This window comes from Terrapene carolina, unplaced genomic scaffold (genome assembly GCF_002925995.2).
Source record: "Terrapene carolina triunguis isolate 2854851 unplaced genomic scaffold, T_m_triunguis-2.0 Scaffold62, whole genome shotgun sequence".
Classification (NCBI taxonomy): Eukaryota; Metazoa; Chordata; order Testudines; family Emydidae; genus Terrapene; species Terrapene triunguis.
In genome coordinates, this window is record NW_020664413.1 from 60,359,474 (window position 1) to 60,381,612 (window position 22,139).

The 22,139-nt window shown below is 45.9% G+C and overlaps 1 protein-coding gene across 1 annotated transcript in view; it reads right to left on the reverse strand.

The window, feature by feature from the left end:
- PLEKHM3 (pleckstrin homology domain containing M3) overlaps window positions 1-22,139 on the reverse strand; it is a 101,523-nt gene that overhangs the window by 16,485 nt on the left and 62,899 nt on the right. Inside the window, exon 6 of the mRNA XM_024200966.1 lies at window positions 4,245-4,402. Coding sequence (XP_024056734.1) covers window positions 4,245-4,402 — 158 coding nt within the window. The remainder of the gene's footprint in view (window positions 1-4,244; window positions 4,403-22,139) is intronic.

Genomic DNA, 22,139 nt, shown 5'->3' on the forward strand with positions numbered 1-22,139 from the left:
CTGCTGAGCTAGATGACAGCTGTCACTCTGGTTCCTCCAAAGAGTGCGAGCTCTTATGTAGGAAGCAGAAAGGCCAGGCTGTGGCAAAAACAAGGCCACACCCAAATCAGGACACACAAATGAACTCACTTTGCCTTTCAACTATTTCATGAAGAGGCCACTGACCAAAGAACAACTTATTTTTGCCATCAACTGCAGATCAGTTTATTACTTCTTTTCTACCCTAAATTTTATAAAAAGAAGCTAAAACAGGACTAAGGTCCAAATTCTGTTCTGGGTTACACCAGTGCAATCCCATTGATTTCAATGGCTATGCACTGGGACAGCTGAGAGCAGAATTTGGTCCTTTGGGACACTTGTGACCACATTTTCAGCCAGCCCCAAACACCTCCTTTTCTTCTACATTCCCCTGATGATGGCCACAAAAGCTGCCACGTGCCTCTTTCTAAACACAAAGAATCCAGTTCAATTTGTTAGCAAAACCAGTTGCATGCTCAAAAACCAACACGCAACACCAAAGAAAATTAGGCTTCTGAGTTAAAGCTGCCATTCTCTTCTTACCTTCACATCTATAGCACAGGCACCAGAGTCCAGATGATCATAGGTACCATGAGTTGCAACACTTGGGTGCAAGAATATGAGTGACTCCCAGAAAAGTGCGACTGAAAGTGAAAACAGCAACTGAAACCTAATTACAGCCTTGTGACCCTCATAACAGAACATCTAAGTTACAAATCTAAGGGCTTGTCTCCACTTACCGTGGATTGATGCTGCGGCGATCGATCCACCAGGGGTCAATTTAGAGGGTCTAGTGAAGACCCGCTAAATGGATCGCTGATCGCTCTCCCGTCGACTCCGGTACTCCACCGGAACAAGCAGCATAAGGTAAGTCAACAGGAGAGTTTCTCCCTTCGACCGAGCGCGGTGTAACCACCGCAGTAAGTCGACCTAAGCTATTTCGACTCCAGCTATCATAGAATCACAGAATAGCAGGGTTGGAAGGGACCTCAGGAGGTCATCTAGTCCAACCCCCTGCTCAAAGTAGGACCAATTCCCAACTAAATCATCCCAGCCAGGGCTTTGTCAAGCCTGACCTTAAAAACCTCTAAGGAAAGAGATTCCACCACCTCCCTAGGTAACCCATTCCAATGCTTCACCACCCTCCTAGTGAAAAAGTTTTTCTTAATATCCAACCTAAACCTCCCCCACTGCAACTTGAGACCATTACTTCTTGTTCTGTCATCAGGTACCACTGAGAACAGTCTAGATCCATCCTCTTTGGAACCCCCTTTCAGGTAGTTGAAAGCAGCTATCAAATCCCCCCTCATTCTTCTCTTCTACAGACTAAACAATCCCAGTTCCCTCAGCCTCTCCTCATAAGTCATGTGCTCCAGCCCTCTAATAATTTTGGTTGCTCTCCGCTGCACTCTTTCCAATTTTTCCACATCCTTCTTGTAGTGTGGGGTCCAAAACTGGACACAGTACTCCAGATGAGGCCTCACCAATGTCGAATAGAGGGGAATGATCACGTCCCTCGATCTGCTGGCAATGCCCCTACTTATACAGCCCAAAATGCCGTTGGCCTTCTTGGCAACAAGGGCACACTGTTGACTCATATCCAGCTTCTCGTCCACTGTAACCCCTAGGTCCTTTTCTGCAGAACTGCTTCCTAGCCATTCGGTCCCTAGTCTGTAACAGTGAATGGGATTCTTCCGTCCTAAGTACAGGACTCTGCACTTGTCCTTGTTGAACCTCATCAGGTTTCTTTTGGCCCAATCCTCTAATTTGCCTAGGTCCCTCTGTATCCTATCCCTACCCTCCAGCGTATCTACCACTCCTCCCAGTTTAGTGTAATCTGCAAACTTGCTGAGAGTGCAGTCCACGCCATCCTCCAGCTATTCACATAGCTGGGGTTGTGTAACTTAGGTTGACTTAACCCTGTAGTGTAGACCTGCCCTAAATTCGCACCAATAGCTGATTTAGGAGATCTGTTGTTTTATAATCCAGTAAAAAGTACAGCACAAGTCATGTCTTCAGGTTTAGATGAGTAAGAGCATCCAAGTTCTCTGAATCTTGTTCTGGTTCTCTCTTCTCACAGGTAGTTTATTCTGTGTATTGTAACTATTTCTGTCCATCTGTGTATATTATGTCCTTATATTATGCCTATCACCATGATGAGTAGCTAGGTCAGCAATCCTTGTCGTGTGTCACACAGTAGCACATATAAAAGTTTCTGCTCTCCCCTCTGCCCCCCATGTGCTGGTGGAGCACCAAGTGAAATATACAAGCTCACTTGTCAGTGTCACTTGCCTCTGCTTGCAGGTGGAATAGAGCAGGAAAATTAAATTGAAACGACCTGGTTAATTTCTCTTTGCTGCTCTGCTCCAAGGCAGAATGGGGTATCAGCAAGGAGAGGAAAAAAACTAGTGAGGAACGGAAGCAGAGAGGCTGGGGACAGGGATAAAAGCAAGGATTAGCAAACCAAGAGGAGGGAGGGGAGCAAAAGGAATGAACAGCTAAAAAGGGAGAGCAATACTGGAGACCCTTCATTGTTTGTGACGTGATGAAACCTGTTACTGAAGAAAGCTTCCTGTGGCTGGCATTACTTCAATAATTATTTTGCATTTGTTGCATTGTGCCACTTGAACACAAATAACTGCTAACCTCTGCGTGTACAAATAGAGAGAGGAGCGGTTTCACTCGGCTTTCACTCGGCTTTCGAGAAATGCTCCATGTTTCAGGAAGGTTTTAAATTCTACAAGGGTGAGGTACGCAGTCTCTGGCTTCAGTTCACAGGCTGTGGACACTACAAACCCCAAGGCTTTGGTGGCCAATCAAAAATTCAATAGACAAATCACGGACGCGCACACACTTCAATTAAGCTTCACTACCCGACTATTTCACTACTTATTTTTCTGTTCTCATCAGGCTTTGTGGATATCGTTAATTGCTTAGTACAGTCTTAATAGTCTTCTTACGCCGTTTCATCTAAGTCTTTCCCTTTCCAACTTCTCCCTCCAGATACATTTTTCTTGCACACCATTTATAAAACAAAACTGCACACCTTGTTTAATTTATGTCCAGCGCTTTGTCTCCACATTTCTTGGAATGTGAATTCAGAGAAAAAATGTGCAAATACTCTTTGAAAGACATGTCAGCCTGAAACCCCCAACAGGCTGGCCTTGGCCACTCCCGACACAGAGCTCTTTGTCAACTCACGAGAATCCGATTCTCAACGCAGAATTTTTAACAAGCTGATCCTGATCACCCCCAGCGTAGGCTCCTCTGACTTTTTTTCTACTCTACTAACGCAACCTGAGAATAAATTAAGATGACGGTGTATTAGAAAAGGACCGATTGTACTGCTGGAGGTGTCATTGTCTTGATGGATAAGAAATTCAAGGTCTTTACCTCTTGTGATTGTTCTAAACCCAAGAAACTTCTTGAAAAAGTAGGAACATGGCTCCAGTGTTCTGGTCGAATTCCAGTTTGGGTTACTGTCATGAGCTTTGTTAGATTTTCCATGTGATTTCAACTGGATACACTATCCTTCCTCACTTCCTGTTCCCAAACTGTTATATAGCATGCTGTCCATTGTTAAACAGCTGTTGTATTCTCACCTAGAGGCAGCTACATTTTAGTGGTGGGTGGGTGAGACGATTTCTGTCTGTGTGTGCGTGTGTGTACATGTGAATATAAATCGATGCTGCATACACACACGGACAATAGAGGATCGGTTATATCCTTACCTCACAGTAAGGGAGCGGCCGTAACTCAGAAGAGGTGATTATTATCTAATAACGCATGGGTACGTTCTACCATAGGTCCAGTGAAATCGAAGGCAGGAAAGACGTACAAAGTCATCCTCAGCTGACCTTTGTATTTGTAGGGCCCTGTGCAAACACAGTTGTGCATGGCCACAGGGAGATTTCAAGTATTCCTGCTGGAAAGCAGCCCCTGAGCGCCTCTGTCCTTTTGAGTGTCAGCAGTGGGATCTACAGGTGTTTGAGAGCTGTGTGAAATGGGGTTTAGGCTCTTTTGAACCAGATAAATGACAAAGTGGCCCTTCTCCATCTATCTGCTTGCAGGCTCAGGGATGGCCTCTCTGGAACACAAGTCCAGGGCAGTCGTCCTTAACCGTGCACTAGTGAGGCCCACTCCTGCTGAAATGGAATGTCATTTGACGTGGAATTTGAGAGGATAAGACATGCAGGTAAAACATAGGAAAGGAAGCATACTGGTACCTGCTTGTTGAAATATCCTCAAAGGGGTAAAGGATCTCTCCATTGTTACAAATCTCGCAGATGAAGCCCTTTTGGCTACAAAGGCTGCAGCTGTACACATGAGTGGTGGCAAACTTGATTACCTTCCCCAAGAAAGGAGCCAATTTTCCTTCAATAACCTGGAAGAAGAAAACGACGACATTAACAAACCCATCTGGGAGCAGGATTCCTTGAAACAGTGACATGTTTGTCTCACTTTCATTAAGACAGGAAAGTGACTACTCACAGCCAGTTGAAATAATCTGAATATAACTCCCAGTTATAGCTGCATGAAAATCCTAAGTACGGTCAAAGTAATATTAATGGTCAAATCTGCGCAGAACTGACAATGGTGAAAAGTGGAAAATTCATGTGATTGCTCCCCTGTTAAACATATATATGGCAACAACATTACTGAATAGTGGATCATTTTACGTACCACATATGTTCAAATACCAAGGCACGATGGGGTAAGATAGGGGTTTGTCTACACAGTGGGGGAATGCACTCTAGAGGGTGTGATTTCTAAAATGCACTAACTGGTCTGGACAAACTCTGCTGGTGGACACTAAACATGTCCTAGTGCCCTTTAACATAGTGCTGTTTGAAACAGTACTACATTAAAGTGCACTAGGGAACTTCTAGTGCACACCAGCAGCGGTCACACAGACCAATTAATGTGCAACATGTAGTGCCTTTAGAAACCAGCCCCCCCACAGAGTACATTACCCCACCGTGTAGACAAGCCTAAGAAGAGAGTTTCATTCTTTCATATAAACACAATTGCAGAAAGATCTGTGACAGCTCAGAAAACTATCTTCAATTCTTTTCCTTTACTGTTACTTTTTATTCACATTTTTTTAGCCCTAACGCCAATGATGTTTTAAAATCCTAATTTTCTCTTCATCACAAAACACAGCTCTGCACCCAAATCTATTTTTTTCCATTGATCAAATGGAGGTTTCTAATTGTAACAGAGGTGATTTTTTGGTACATCGATAACCATTCCAACATTATATTGATTCTTTTCTACAACGAGATGGATTTTAAAATAAATTACTCAAAGGAAACGGCAGTTTCTCCTTAAGTGACCAGCTCTCCAATCAAAAAGACCCACATCAATCCACTATCAGACAATAGCGTAAGGCAATCAGAAGTGCTTTGCACTCCCTTCTTGGTGTGAAAAAACTGTGTAATGTAGATTAAGCCCCAAGCCACAACACTCTAAATTTCTGATTCAATGACGTCTCAATAAGGGCGCTTCAGGCAAAATACTTCTTCAGACAAAATTTCATGAACTTTAAGAAATTCTGCTAGTGTAAGGAATAATGAGCAAAGCACAGGGCCCTCATATGACACTTTCCCTCCCGTCTCTTCCCATGGTGTGAACGGCAGCCTGCTAGATTACTGCTGGAAACGTGTCGTAGGATTTGACACTGACCTATAGTTAATAGGAACATCATAACTGTTCTTTAAAGGAGTATGCTAAAGATGTCCCCAGCTCCCAAATAGATGAAGGATCATATTTAAATGCGTGCCTAACTTGCCAGGTTTGGATTTTCAACACATTTTGCTCATTGGTTTTAAATCACACAATTTCATACCACTTGAATTTCACTGGAAATTTCAGGTTGATACAAAGCCAACGTGGCCAAGGTGAAGCTCAAAGCAAAACAGGAGAATACAAATCCCAGTAGCATTCTTCATCTCCGTCTAGCAGTGTTACTTCTAAAGGCCCATTCTATCCCATCACCCTTCCCATCGCCATCGCTGGGAGAACACAAGCAGGAAAGGAAATGTAATGGATGCCACTGAGTGGAAGTGTCCCCTCCTTGCCAAAGCTCCACACTGTTGAGACCATCTGTGAGAACAGGAAGCCGCGATGTTATTGCTAGCGTTACAGATAGGACATCTGCTCACGTTCGAGGGGAAAATGACGTTCCTATTGCATCCTGGCATAGGAAGGTCCCTTATACTGGAACATAAACAATTCAGAAAGGTCACTGCATGTAAAGGAACATGAAGTTTTGGTTCAAGGCACTGACACTGCTAACCTTATAGGCAGATCCCAACCTGAGGAGCAACAAGTTAATGCTGCAGTGTTAGAAAGAAAGTAAGATCTTTTGCTTTCAAACTCAAGAGTAACTGAGGGTCAGAAGTCCAAATCAAGCGGAGGGTGGAGGACGGGAGTTTAGCAGCATCCAAGAAGCATGAGAAACAGCAGCAGTGTTGCTTAAACGTCTTGGCCAGAGTTTCAAAGATGGCTAGTGATTTTGGGGTGCCTCAGGTATTCTTTGGGTCCCAACCCGAGTCACCTTGATGGGACCTGATTTTCAGGGTGGGTGCTGAGCATGGCCTGAAAGTCAGGCCTCTTAAGTTGGGCACTGAGCCGCTGAGGTGCCCCAAATCACCAGTCAGAAAACCTTGGCCAGAAAACCATAATTGGAACCAACAGACTAAGAGGACTGGCTAAATGGGGGGAGGGAACTATTATGTATATTTGAAGGACTCTTGTTTAAATATTAAAACAAAAAGAAATCAGGTCTGTGTCTGAATGCAAATAAAGTGTGAGGAGAAAGCAGGGCCTGGAGTTTCGTCTTTGTCATTTAAAGAACACTTCTCCGTGATTCATTCACGCCCTGCTCCCTCTCCAAGCCTGTGGAAATGCTTCAATTTCTGCACCTCGAAGAGCGTTAACTCTCCAGGAGTGGCAGCAAGCCCCCAAAAGAAAGGCTCTTCCAACACCGACGCATGGAATGTACATACACAGCTTCAGCAAAGGCAATAACTTGTAGGCATTTTCAAACAAGAAGGCGCGGATAATATTGTAGCCCCTGACAGCACATGCTGCAAATTACACATCAGTAAAGCGAGGCCTGGCTTTAACATTAACCCTTACTTTACCGCTACACGGGCACTCACCCAACAGCACCCTTTTGAATAGGAAAAGAAATCTGAGGGATCCTTTGCAATACTGCTAGGAATCTAAGGATTGATCCAGCACACAGAACTGCTTGGTCCTATAGGCAAGATACAGCAGTTGCTTCATACAGCACGGCACTAACTTCTATATGCACTTTCAGAGGTTGAGAGACGCCACTCGGATAGTTATGCTGGTCTACAATACAGCGTTAGGTTGAAGTAAGGCAGCTTATGTTGCCCTAACTCTGTAAGTGTCTACACTACAATGTTGCTCCCGCTGATGTAAGTTGCCCACTACACCGACCTAATAACTCCAGCTCTGCGAGAGGTGTAGCACTTAGAAGTTAGATGGATGTAGCTAGGGCGACACAGTGTGAAGTAACAGGGTCAGGAATGGGATAGATAATAAACCAGACAAAATCAAACAGCCCTGGTACGTGCACACTTTGAATACTGTGTGCAGGTCTGGTCACACATCCCAAAAAATACATTAGAATTGGAAAAGGTGCAGAGAGGGGCAACAAAAATGATTAGGGGTATGGAACAGCTTCCTTAAGAGGAGAGATTAAAAAGAGTGGGACTGTTCAGTCTAGGAAAGACACGACTGAAGGGGGATATGACAGAGGTCTATAAATCATGACTTGTGTGGAGAAAGTGAATAAGGAAATGTTATTTACTCCTTCTCATAACACAAGAGCTAAGGGTCACCTGATGAAATTAATACACAGCAGGTTTAGAACAAACAAAAGGAAGTACTCCTTCACACAATGCACAATCAGCCGGTGGAACTTGTTGCTATGGGATGTTGTGAAGGCCAAAAGAATAAATGGGTTCTAAAAAGAATTAGCTAAGTTCCTGGAGGATAGGTCCATCAATGGCTATTAGCCAAGATGGCCAGGAATACAACCCCATGCTCCGGGTCTCCCTAAACCTCCAGCTGACAGAAGCTGGGACTGGACAACAGGGGATGGATCACTTGATCAATTGCCCTGTTCTGTTCATTCCCTCTGAAGCACCTGATACTGGTCACACTCAGAGACAGGGTACTGGGCTAGGTGGACCACTGATCTGACCCAGCATGGCCATTTTTGGGTCAACATTCCATCCAATATCTGGATAACTAGATTCTTTTAGTCCTTCCTAATTTACATTTGTGGTGGGACAAAAAAGTTCAGATCAAAATGCCAACCCTACAGTCATTTCATCTTTCACTTTATGCAGACAGTCCATCTAGGTTTCACTCAGTACCCATATCACTTTTGGTAATCCTTATACAGCTGGCCTTGTGATTTAAGACTTCAATTTTATATTCTATTTTTTTGTATTTAGTAAGCACTGACAACAGACTCAGGTCTGCACAAGACACAAAATACAGTTTTCTGCTCCAGAGAGCTTACAATCTACACATGATAGACTTAGACTAGACAGGACACCCAGAGAAGTGCAAAATTTGGGTTTTACTAATGCATTGCAGATTACTATGATTAATGTGTATTCCAATATAACCCAGTGGCCCCAATGTGCTAGGAGCTGTGCAAACATAGAGTAAAAATCAGTAACTTCCCTAAAGAGTTTCCCGTCTTAATAGACAAGACGGGCAAAGGGAGGGAGAAAGGAAGTATTTCCATTGAACAGATGGAGTATCGAGGCAAAGAGTCAGCATGTGACTTGACTGACATCACACAGGAAGACTATGGCAGAGCTGGGGATTAAACTCAGATGTACAATGTAGGTCACCTATTTTCAAAAAAAGGTATTTATACGTAGCTAATCATACCACAGCGCAAGGAATTAACCTGGATGGCAAAGCAGTTCTGTCCACAAAGACCTGCATTGTCTCTGTGAGAAAGCCTAGATATCCAGAACGGTGAGGAAAGTTGATGTATATTTTCCATGAAATATTTTTTGTCATAGCAGTGTATTGGCTTGATTGATAATTCTGGTGTGTACACATGCTACTGCAGTGAAGATCCAGTCTTCAGAAGCAACGTGCACCCCAATCTGTAATATGAATAATAGCCCCTTTTACAGCATTTGAGGATGAGGACAAAATGCAACATCAAACTGACGTTATCACTGTTTTTAGTGTCTGCAAATTCAGGGTCATTTCACTTCATAACAGACTTCATAGACCATTGCTGATCAGTGGATAGGACATTTCTTTGCCATTTGTTCATTTTAATGTTTGTATCTCATGAGAATGCAATATTGATCTCCATCTGGCCCCGCGATCTGTGGATTTTTAATTACGGGTCCCAGAAAACAGTTTCACCATAATGCCTCTGTAATGGACATCTTCTGGCTGAGGGAAAGGAAGCCTGGGACCTGTAACCAAGCACTCTCTAGAGAGAGATTGAGGCCCGAGTTGTCGATTTTTAGACATTTCAGCACTAGGAAGACCGAGTCCCAGGATGAAAGTCCTGCCAATATATGCTGAAATCAGATCCTGAGCCTTATGGAAACATATAGCTGGGAAAAGGAGGAGGTGTGTTAAATGAACCTAGTCAGACAGGGATATAGCAGGCTTTGTTTCCCCTCAGTCCCCTAGAGAAAGGAGGGGTGATCAAGCCCGAGGGGCTAAAAGCAGAGAGAAAGAGGAGCCAGAGTCCTTCCCAGTCTCTTTCACACCAGGGGAACCTGCCTATTTCCCCCAAGACAGAAGACCCTGGTCCCGAGGTTATACGTTTGAGTCATGTTCATCTCCTGCTGCAGCAAAGCAGCAACATTTCAGTAGACAGTTTTAGTGTTAAGAAACGATGCAGCTAAAGTTTTCTTTCATTGCATCTTAGTGGACAGTGCGTCCTCTCAGTGTCCCTCAACAGAAAACCTGGTGACTGCAGGTGGAAAGGCCATGGCCCATTTTCTGAGCAGGTAGGGGAGCATCGGAAATACAGTCCAGCCACCATTGAGAAGTGCTTGTGCATTCCAAGATGAACTAAGGGAGACTGGCCAACAGTTTCAAACTGGGTGCTGAAAGTTAGCCCCCTGAATCAGGAGCCTGAAGGCTTGCAGCTCGCCCTGAAGTCAACTGCCTAAATAAGCAGCTAGATGCCTAGATTTCAAACCTGAGGGGCCCTAACGCATTGGCCTGTGTGATTGTGGTGAAAACAGGAGTGCCCCTTAGACCTTCCGTCAGCACTCATCACGGGCTAGAAGTCTGAACACTTTACTGAGGGTGCCCAGGACAGGAGCCAGGGTCGACCATTCACTCACTAGGCCTCTGTGTGGCCCAGCCTGCATGTCAACCTAACAGGTCTTGGTTTTGTGAGGTGACAGTCTGTTGGGGCCACGCTTGTTACTTACAAGCCCACAAGTTTGGTTTTCATTGGGTGGGGAGCAGCCCGGCGCTGGCTTTGTAGGCCAGTTGCCATAGTGCTCGAGAAGGGTTTGACTGCGGTTCTTAAGCGGAGCCAGAGCTCACTGAGGAGGAGATACCCTGCCCAAGGGCGCATGGGGAGGGGCACCACTCACTACATCTGTACAACACGTAAAACCAGTGCTCCCCCCAGCGCAGCCATCCAAGTGCACTGAGGGCAGATCCCTGGCCTTGGTCCTCCCTGGGTGTAGAAGCAACTCTTCAGGGGCCATCGAGATGGTCAGCAATGCGAACAGAACCCCCTGCACTCCAGATTGTGCCTGGCCTCTGGGTAGGTGCACTGGTGAGGAAGGGCTCTTCCTCCTCGGGCACTCTAGGGTAGGAGGTGGCATCCATTCGCTTTGAAGCCTTCGTGCAGAGCGATCAAAAATTACAACCATATTAAAGAAAAAGGAGAGCAAGCAAGAGCCTCACATTGGTTTCTCAAGACCACAGCTCGAGTGCCGCTGTTTATTACTCATGTGTTGCAGAGGGAAATTGCAGTGTCATGTTCAAGTGCCGCAGCCAATGATGGTCTGTGGGATTGGAAAAAGGCGCACACAGTCCACCTATTTCAGCTCTCCCCTTCCACTCTCCCTCGGCCAACCGACAACGTTTACACCCACTGCAAGGAAAAGCACACTAATTAGGAGAAAAAGGCAGCGTGAGGGAGGACACTTCTTCCCAAACCCATCATTAATCCATCTAACTGATCAGTCAAGATCTTTAAAATAGCAAATGTTGCCTTATTGGAAGGCGCTCAGATACCACGGGGACGGGTGTGGTATAAGAACCTGACCAGAACAGAAATAAAAAGGACTCTTCACATCTCATAAAATACTTACCATGGGCTCATTTATTCCATTACAGTAATGTGGCCATGGCTGCTAATTTTTGGTTTCTATGTTTGGAGAAAAAAATGGAGCCTCTTGATTTTAGATGAGACAGAAAAACTTGCTAAGCTATATTATTAAAACTTAAAGCCACATTCCACTCACTGAAGCAGGAGAACTTGGAGATTTGAAAGTATCACACTCCTCAGAATAATTATTATTTGTTTTACGGTAGCATCCAACTGAGATCGGTGCCCCAATGGGCTGTATGTAATATAAGAGTCTCAACACATAATGGAAAAAGCTTTAAAATTGCCCAGATAATTTTAACCAAAAGATAGCCATTGCTGGGGTTTGAGTTCTACTTCACCTGGAGTGGGGATCACAGATTGCAGGTGAAGGGAAAGTCTGTCTTTTAAGTCAAACTCTGAGCGTGTTAAAAAATGTGGTGGAGGTATGTTTTAAAACGATTTCCTTACTGCATTTTACATTGTGAGTGTCAGGATTTATTTATGGTGGGGGGGGGGGTCCCAGTCATGAAATGTCAGGTGGTGGCACGCAGCACTTCCCTCACCAAAATGGCCCAGTTAGTCAATCCGAAAATGATTTTGGAAACACTGAGCCATCCTCTCATGGCTATTCAAAAATTGGTGCTATTACAGTACATTACAGCACCCTCCTCGACAACAACAGAAGTACTGGATGTCACTTGAACGGCAAGCTAGTACCTGTAGATTCACACCCTGATTGCTGCGCACTAGCATTCTGTGGAGACAAGCTCCGATCAACAAAATTCATGCTGCTTCTTGTACCAAACAAATGGCATGTTTCCCAGCCCAGAAAGGACAAAGGAATTATTCTAGGCGACTTTTAAAACACACAAGCCACCCCCAGCAAAGTCAAGAAATTATGAAAACATATAACTCAAGCACTTCTCTCTTCTCTGTATTCTCTCTCTCTCTGTTGCGTTGTTCATTCGGTTAGGTAGTAGCCTGGATGTAATTTGTAAGGAGCGACCAAGCTTTGTAAAACCGGGAGGATAGTGAAGATGAAAGGGAGCAAGGGCTATTGTTCAATCTGAAATCCCTATGGACATTAGATTAATGTGAACATGAATGATAACGTGAACTTCTTCAAAGCTTCACTGCTTGTCAGTAAGACTGCAGCCCTTGATGGCTGCCCAACTCTTCTATAGCAGGAATTAGTCCGGTTTTCGTTTCCTTATCTTGTCCTTTTAGACCAGGGGTAGGCAACCTATGGCACGCGTGCCGAAGGCAGCACGCGAGCTGATTTTCAGTGGCACTCACACTGCCCGGGTCCTGGCCACTGGTTCTGGGGGGCTCTGCATTTTAATCTAATTTTAAATGAAGCTTCTTAAACATTTTAAAAACCTTGTTTACTTTACATACAACAATAGTTTAGTCATATATTATAGACTTATAGAAAGAGACCTTCTAAAAACATTAAAATGTATTACTGGCATGCGAAACCTTAAATTAGAGTGAATAAATGAAGACTTGGCACACCACTTCTGAAAGTTTGCCGACCCCTGTTTTAGACTAATATATATAATAAATATTGTCCTGCCCAGTTTCACTGAATGTCTTTCAGCTATAGGCTTTTAGTCTGTTGTAATTCAAATTCTTATTCTAAACAGAGAAATATGCCGTAAGAGCCCCTTACTGACACTGATGAAGAGTTACTCATATCCTAGTCCCACTGAAGTCAATAGGGCTACTTGTGTGAGTAAGTGCTTACCCATGTGAGTGAAGGTTGCACAATCCAACCCCACTACAAAAGCGTGAACACAATGTTGCAATAATTTTTCTAATATTAAAAATTAACTCGGGGAGTGGATGGTTCAGCTGAATGGTAGCAGAGCATTTCACCTCTGGATCACTGGTTCAAGCCTAGCCCAAGTGGCCAGTGACTGAAAGTATGGGGGTTATTTGACTATTTGGTGATCTGTTGGTAGACTCAGTTCAGTTCCTCATGAACAGACATTCCAGTCAGAACGGACAACGTAGCTGGCATCCTTGCATTGGCAACCTCATCAGAGAGCCCAAGGATTGATTGGACAAGATGGAGACTGAATTACCCTCCAACTCAGACTGTTTTATTCCACAGAGATGTACTGGGAGTGTGAATCTCTGGAAACTGGAAGTGGACAAAAAGAATTGGTTGGCCAAACTCCCTGAAAATTGCAACCACCAAGCTCCATGAAGAGGGCTGACAAAACTTGCAAAGCTTAACAGTCTGTGCCTCAATACCCTTCCAGCCACACATCCTCACATTCAAGTCCAGAATCACAGAAATGCCTGATCCTTGCAACAAAGCCACTTTGGTTACCTTTCTAAAAACTGTCAGACGTCTGAAAAAACTTAGAGCATTCATACATTTTCCCGGTGTGTGTGTGGGCGGGAGGGGGAAGGTGGGAGGAAGTTTGCTAACACTGCCAGCTAAGAAAGAATATTTCAGGAACAGGAGTTGTAACCTACACTGAAGTCCAGGCATAATTTGTACTTGTGGGGTTTATCACCTGTACAGCAATCCCTTGTGTACCTTTGGCTAACTTTGTGAAGTGCATCAGATGTTTGCATAGGACAGAGGACATCAATATCTTTGGTGACCTGCATAAAGATTGTCAAGACTTTTGGTAAATTGTATAACGTTTGCAGGAGACCACCAGAGAATTCATATATCCCTATTTCCAAGATGAGTAAGTCCAAAAATAAGCACCTGAACGTCTGAAAAAGTCACACTGTATTCGATTGCATCAAGGGCTCTTGAATTAAACTAGTTTGAACTTGGTGGGCCATTATTTCTGAGTTATCATAGGATAAAAATTAAAATAGAAAACTTAAAAAAAAAAGGATTTTTTAAAAAAGAACTTAAGATATTTGAAAATGAGGATGAGAGGACAAAAGCAGCACTTCGGTGGAAACCTTCTTACAACCTGAACTAAGGGCAGAATTCTCTGTATGCTAGATGTACGCAATACGTGCCTGCTGAGGTGTGACACAATGACAATAGCCATGATACACCACGTAATGTCATCTCTCGAAACATATTGGCCCAGATTTTTATGAGGTATTTAGGTGTTCCTGTGCGTGGCGTTGCAACACCTCACTGATTTAGGAGCCTAAATATCATTTTAAAGGGATTTAGGCACTTGCTGTTTAGGTCCCTAAACCGGTTAGGCATTGCAACAGTGAGCACAGCGGCACCTAAATACCTTTAAAAATCTGGGCCATTGTCACCATTCCATGGTGGAAGAATGATCAGAAAATAAACATCGGCAAGAAAACCAGGAATATCCCAAATGTTCTGAACTTGTATGACTAGATGTTTAGCTTCCTGAGCCACTAAAAACATACAAGTGAGGCCAAGTTGGACACTCTCTCAGAAATGTGACTGCAAAGCTGCTGAGCAGTCCAGGGTTAAGTATTTCAGTTAAAGAGGTGAGAACCCTGTAAAACTCAGATACCGTATAACTGCCACTGCAAGACAGTAAATTTGCCAAATGCCTCTGTGACCCCACCCTTGTAAATCAGCTTGTTAATCATTATCGTCACAGACGTGATAAAGTTGTTTTATAAGCCAACACTGAGGCAGTAACATTAACTACTTATGTAGGGGCTGGCGTATTTCCCTGAAGATAACATTTATTAGAAGGCACTCACTTTAGAAACACTGGTTTGCCTAAGAAACCTCGTCTGGGGCATTGGACAATCTGTTCCACTTCTCCCGCCATCGGATTTACATGTAGACACAAGTGAGGCACAGAGGGGACTGGGTAAGTGGTATGTAATCCCTAGAACTATGGCTCTCAAACTTTAGCAACCCGAGAACCCCCATTTTGATTTAAAATTTTTCATGGACCCCCAAGTCCCTCCGCTCAGCCCCAGGCCCTGCCCCCATTCACGCCTTCCCTCAAGGCCCCACCCCTCCCCCACCTATTCCTGCCCCTGCTCACTCTATCCCCCTTCCCTCCGTCGCTCGATCCCCCCCGACTCTCACTCACTTTCACCAGGCTGGGGCAGGAGGTTGGGGTTCAGGCTCTGGGAGGGAGTTTGGGTGCGGGAGAGGGTGAGGGGTTCAGGCTCGGGGAGGGAGTTTGGGTGCGGGAGGAGGTGAGCGCCCTGGGAGGGAGTTTGGGTGCGGGAGGGGGTGAGGGGTGCGGGCTCTGGGAGGGAGTTTGGGTGCGGGAGGGGGTGAGGGATGCGGGCTCTGGGAGGGAGTTTGGGTGTGGGAGGGGGTGAGGGCCCTGGGAGGGAGTTTGGGTGCGGGAGGGGGTGCGGGCCCTGGGAGGGAGTTTGGGTGCGGGAGGGGGTGAGGGGTGCAGGCTCTGGGAGGGAGTTTGGGTGCAGGAGGGGGTGAGGGGTGCGGGCTCTGGGAGGGAGTTGGGGTGCGGGAGGAGGTGAGGGGTGCGGGCTCTGGGAGGGAGTTTGGGTGTGGGAAGGGTTGCGGGCTCTGGGCCGGGGCAGGGAGTTGGGGTGCGGGTGAGGGGTGTGGGCTCCGGCCGGGCGGCGCTTACCTCAGGCAGCTCCCGAAAGCAAATGGCACATCTCTCTGGCAGCAGTTCCTAGGCAGGGGGGACTATGGGGTCTCTGCGCGCTGCCCCTGCCCGCAGGCACCGCCCCTGCAGCTCCCGTTAGTCGCAGTTCCTGGCCAATGGAAGCTGTGGAATCGGTGCTCGGAGACCCCCCTGCTCTCCCCACAGAGGCCACAGTGACGTGCCAGCCGCTGAGAGCGGTGTGGAGCCAGGGCAGACACGGAGCCTGCCTCAGCCCCGCTGTGCCGCTGGAGTTTTAGCGCTTTAAATCTCCCCGATTGGCTTCAGTAGCCTCCGGATGATAGAAGGAGGGGGAGGAGTTGATCAGCGGGGCCCGCGGGGCCCCCTCAAGTACCCTCAGGGACCCCCAGGGGTCCGCGGACCCCAATTTGAGAAACACTGCCCTAGAACATCTAGAATTATAGATTCAAACCTTGGCAGCATTGTCCTAGCCCTTCATCCTTTTGAAATAAAGTTTATGATTATTTATCAAGGCGAAGAATACACTCAGTGCTGTTCAACGCACAGAGACAGGTCTTGCTCTGAGGGACTTATTCAGTGTACGAGGCAGACACAAAAAGGACAAGCAGCACTGGGAAACCAGAAATGGTGTCCAACATTTTAACCTCAATCATCATCCTTAGTTATACAATGTAATGGTGGAAAAGCCCTTTAAATACTGTGGATTGGGATCTGTCTCATGAAAGAAGTAAGCCTTAAGGAGGAAACTCATGGAGCATCCAATGATCTAACAGGACTTCTATACTCCAACCATCCTCTAAATCAATTTCTGATTACTCCTCTGGAGGTTTCCCTCACTCCCCCAGAATCAACACCATCTAATCCAAATTGAGCCTTAGCCTACTAACTCTTATCTGTCCATTACTCCATTACTACAAAAATTCTGCCGGTGAGGACACTGCAGAGAGGTACATATCCCAGCATTCTTTCTTCACCTCCATGGCAGCCAAGACACAAGATTTAAAAGAAAAACCCTGATGTTGCAATGTGTTTCAGAAAGCATTTTCAGCCTCTTCTCTTTGTGCTTCATCTGTTGCAGGTGATCTGCACTGTATTCTTTGAAAAACGTCAGAAGACCTGGGCAAGGGAAGGGTGGACTGACGGCCTTAACTATAAACAGTGGTTCTTTATGCAGTTCTTAGGAGTGGGAATGGGGGTATTGAAACACAAAGGGTAAAACTGTGGTTGAAGTTAGTGGCAAACCTCCCATTGACTTCAGTGGGGTCAGGATTTCACTCATAGGTCTTCAAGCTGTGGACTCAGGAACCAGTGTGTCGTAATATAGTTAGCTAATATAGTGAGCACTTTGGGGTGCAAAAGGAGGCTCTGGGCTGGGGTTGGAGCTGAGGGGTTTGGAGTGTGGGAAGGGGCTTTGGGCTAAGGCAGGGTGTTGGAGGGGGTACAGGCTCTGGGCTGGGGGTGCGACTTCTGGGGTGGGGCCAGGAATGAGGAGTTCAGGGTGCAGGAGGGGGTTCTGAGCTAGGACAGGGGGTTGGGGTACAGTGGGGGTGCAGGCTCTGGAAGGAAGTTTGGGTGTAGGAGAGAGCTCAGGGCTGGGGCGGGGGTGTGAGAGGGGGTGCAGGGTGAAGGCTTTGGGAGGGGGTTTGGGTGCAGGAGGGGGCTCCAGGCTGGGGCAGGGGGTTGGGGTGTGGGGGGGGGTGCAGGGTGCGGGCGGCGCTTACCTCAGGGGCTTCCCAGAAGTGGCAACATATCCCTCGGTTCCTAGGCGTAGGGGTGGCCAGGTGGCTCTGCGCAGTGCACACTGTCTCTGCCCACAGGCACCGCGCCCGCAGCTCCCATTGGCTGTGGTTCCCAGCCAATTGGAACTGCAGAGCCGTCACATGGGGCAGGGGCAGCACGTGGAGCCCCTCTAGCAGTCCCTGCACCTCAGAGCTAGAGGGACACGTTGCTGCTTCTGGGAGCCATGCAGAGCCAGGTAGGGAACCTGCCAGCCCTGCATCAACCGGAGCCACCAGGATCCCTTTTCGACTGGATGTTCCCGTCGAAAACCAGACACCTGGCAACCCTAGTGCAGGGCTCCAAGATGGCAGCACTACACGTAATTTCTGTCACAGCCGGGTGTTCTCCTAATCTTGTAGTGGGGATGAATAATAGGTGGTTTTAAGAAGCAGGTATTGAAACTAAGGTCAAAGGCTGCGTTAATCAAACAAGACATAAAGTGTACTGGGAATTTGCATGTTAGAGAACAGAGAACAATTTCCTTAACTTGAAAATGTGTGCGCGCGCACACACACACACACGCGCACACACACAAATATATACATAGGATGCACCTGATTTTTTTTTTTTAAAGCTAGGATGCAATTAGATGCTCAGCTGTGCACTTAATTTGCACATATAATTGCCATGACTGTGTTTCATTATCTCACTGAAGGGGACACCCCTGAAATGATACTTGCATTTTAGTTTTGAGAAAGGGTCCTGAGTCAATGGCTTGGTTGGACAGGCAATGTGTTATCTGAGGGATGGGAATGCAGTCAGAGCCCAATCCTTCAAGCTGTTACTCCGAATTTGCCATATTGGGCCCTTGGTTCTGTGTGGCAAATTAGGACAAAAACCACAAGATAACAAAAGCACTTTGCACAAGCAAATACAGTCACACTGTTTTTTGTTCGTTTTAAGGAAAGGTTCATTACAGCAGGCAGGTCCCACTGCATTCTCCCCACACGATGGCTTGGGAGTCCGACTGCAGATCTAATTTTTAATGCGCTGAATGTCGTTTCGAAGCCCTGTTGCAAATTTGGGTTTCAAGCAGAACAAAAAAGCCCTTTTGTTATTTAAAAAAATATATATAGCCAAGATCATGACATATCTAATTAAACTTAGATCCGCTCATTTTCCAGGCCACCATCTACCACAATGACTTTAGCCTCCTTCACTATCCAAAATTCTCTCTCTAACCATAAGATGCCTTCTGCTGCCTGACCCAGTGTACCAGTCCTGTTGCCACTCTGAATTACAGCAACTCCCTTGTTCCCAAGTATTGAGGTAAAAGGAGAAAGCTGGCCAATCTTGTCATTACCACTAAATGTAACACGAGCTGCCAGCAATTTGGGAAATTAATACTCGCCTAAAATATCAGCTGCTCGGGAGAGCCTTCTGCTCGGCGTTTCGTGCTGGCCCAGCTGAAGGAAGTCTCAGAGCTGGCAATCTTTGAGGTATAAAGTTTCCAACCACACTGAAGTGGAGTGACTGTGGCAAGGAAAGGAGCCCTAGGCACAGGAAAATATCTGAGAGGCTTAATCACTAGTGAGAGGCAGGGTGACTGTTTCGGAGGGTGATCTGATGGCAGATCATTTAATTTTTATGGTCATGCACTCCTCTACGTAGGTGCCTGTTTATGTGTGCAGTATATACACACGCATGCTGTATAAACAGGTACAGTACATGATAATGTGGTGCGTTTAAAGGGTTTATGGGACAGCTGCATCACTCACGAATGGCAACGCCAGAGGGGATTTTGACAGCACCCCCAGCACCGCTTACTCTGTGGAAGCCACACACACGTAAAGAAAAACTGTTTTATGAAAGTTAGGAGAGTTCGTGCTTTGTTTTTGTGTGTGTTTGTTTTTGTGTGTGTTTGTTTTTGAAGCCCTGTTTTTTGTAGCCTGCCACTTGTAAAGTTACCACTAGTCCTACTGTGCGGGCCTCAGAGGAAGCCATAAGCAATGCCCTAAACACATAGCCATACGCTATACCAGCGAAAGCTCACCTCTACCAAGGGCTTTTGCCAGCACTGCTGTCATCCGGGATTACACCACCTCACCCCCCTGACCAATAGAACTAGGCCAGAAAAAGTCTGTGGTATATGGATTGCAAATTTTATGGGGAAAATGTGTGTTTTAGAGTTTGTTGTATCTTGGGTGGAAAAGGAGATTGCCACGCCTGGGTTTTAAAGTCACTAAGCGCTGCATTATAACTCAACCACATGCCATTTCTCAATAACTGTACTAGGACAGAAGGGTCAGACATTCTGAATGATCACGAACCGCGAGGAAGAAATGACTACAGTTCCCCGCTCTCTGTGATCCTGGAAACCGAACTGCAATGAGGAAGAGAGATGGACAGGATAGAAAAGTTGGCCTTTTCGGCAAAAGATTTGAGATGGTTAGAAAAGTGACCTGGCCCTGAAAGCATTTGTATTGCTCCTCAAAAGTGCTTCTAGCTCTGTCATCACAAGACACTGGAGCGTAGTTCAGGTGAGATGCAGGCTTCAGTGAAGCATTTTTTTTCACATTTTTAGTTATTAGGCAATATTACATTTATAAAACATTTCAACAAAAGCATAGGAATTGCCGTACCAGATCCGAACAACTGTCCACCTAGTCCAGTATCCTGTCTCGGACAGCGGCTGGTACTAGATGTTTCAGAGGAAGATGAAAGAAACCCCCGTAAAGGATATTCTACCCATAGGGGAAACTTCTTTTGAATACTAGTCAGTTAGTGGTTTGTTTACTGTATACAGCTTTCTTTAATTTAACCGGATATCTTGTTTGCTTTCTGGGCCACCCCAGAGTATTGAGCAGATGTTTTCACTGAGCTGTTTGTAATGACACCTTTGGTCTTTTTCCTGAATGGTTGCAATTAATTTAGAACCCAGCAAAATGTCCAAGTAGTGAGAACTGCATCAACCGTCACAAGAACTACATCTGCTAAAAATCATCATCATAACATTTTAGGTCAATATTTGCCACTTACTACCAGAACGTCCCCTTGTCTAAGTCTTTAATTGGTTGGACTAGCCCTGGATAAAGTAGCTAACAGAGATTTAGTGATGTTTTAATAGAGGCCTCATTCCTGACTCACACCAGATTACTCTCAGGGGCTTATGAAGAGTGATGGCTGGCGCGGAACACAACCATAGCCAATGGGGCAGAATAGGTGAGCTGTCACACTTTGTTTTTCTGCTTGTTAAATCTGAATGCTCTTAATTAGTTATCTTGCCTGTGAATGCCTGTGCGAACAATGAAGAAGAGATCAGGCTTGGGGAGAGGCTAAGAATACATGCTGCCCAAGCTCCTGGAGCTGGGCTAAGCTAGCTGTAAGCTTGGGTGTAGTCAACGGGGGCACTAGTTTTGCTGTGAGAACTTGATTTAAAAAAAAAAAATCCTTCTGTGAATAAAGAACATCACCTGTTTTCTCTTTGGTTAAAGGGCAGGCCGGCCAGGGTGCTCACATCTGCATTAGCTGGGTCTGTGAATCAGCAAAGTGCTAGCATAGCACTATCCCATTAGGAGCTTGGCAGCTTTCCCGAACTAATGACATATTACTTGGCTGTTTTCCTTCCTGGGCTAAGCCCTCCCCCACTAGCCCAGCACCCCATCCTTATGGATCACAGCAGTAAAAGCCCCCAGACCATTAGCTAATTACTAGTAGCAGAAGCCTAGGCTGTCCCCGGGTGTAATTTGTAAAGCCACATGTGTCAAAAAAGCCCAAAATGGCTGAGAACTTAAAAGCTGGTCAGTAACAGAGAGGATGATGAAACCTGGTGATAGTTTAAACAAAAAGAGCTCTCAAGCAGCTGCTTCCATCATTTCACACTGACTCAACAGACATTCTGGGCGTCCGAGTGGTGTTTGGGGTTACTGTGCACGCTGGCTGCGTTGATCTGTGTTGAGGGGGTTGTGCTGGGACATGGGTGTTGATCTTTGCAGGTGGTGAATGAGGCGCGTGTGATGTGGGGAGGAACCGTGTGTGTTCAGGGTTATCATGTGGTGGTTGTGTAGATTTGTGTGTGTGAGGCGGTTGTGCTGGAAGATCTGTGTTGATTTGTGTGGGTGGCGGATGGACACACAGAGTGGCAGTTGGGCCAAGTAATTCACACTCTCTGTGCAGTCTCCCTCATACAACCAATGAAACCGTTCCGTACAAATTAACTGTACAGTAAGGGTGGGGATATGTTGAGTCACCTTTGATATCACAATGCTCCAGGACTCTTGGCGGGGCAGAGAGACACGCCTTACTGCAGCTGTACACAGCATGGGGGTACATTGGTTAAGTCAAAATGGCAGAGAACTTAAAAATGGACGGTACAGACCACACATCCCAGGGGTGATTGAACCCCGTGATAGATATTCTGAACAAAAAGAGCTCTCAGCCATGTTGCAGCTGCTCTCATGGCTTCACATGGAGACACACAGACAGAGCAGCAATCCTGGAATCTTACTATC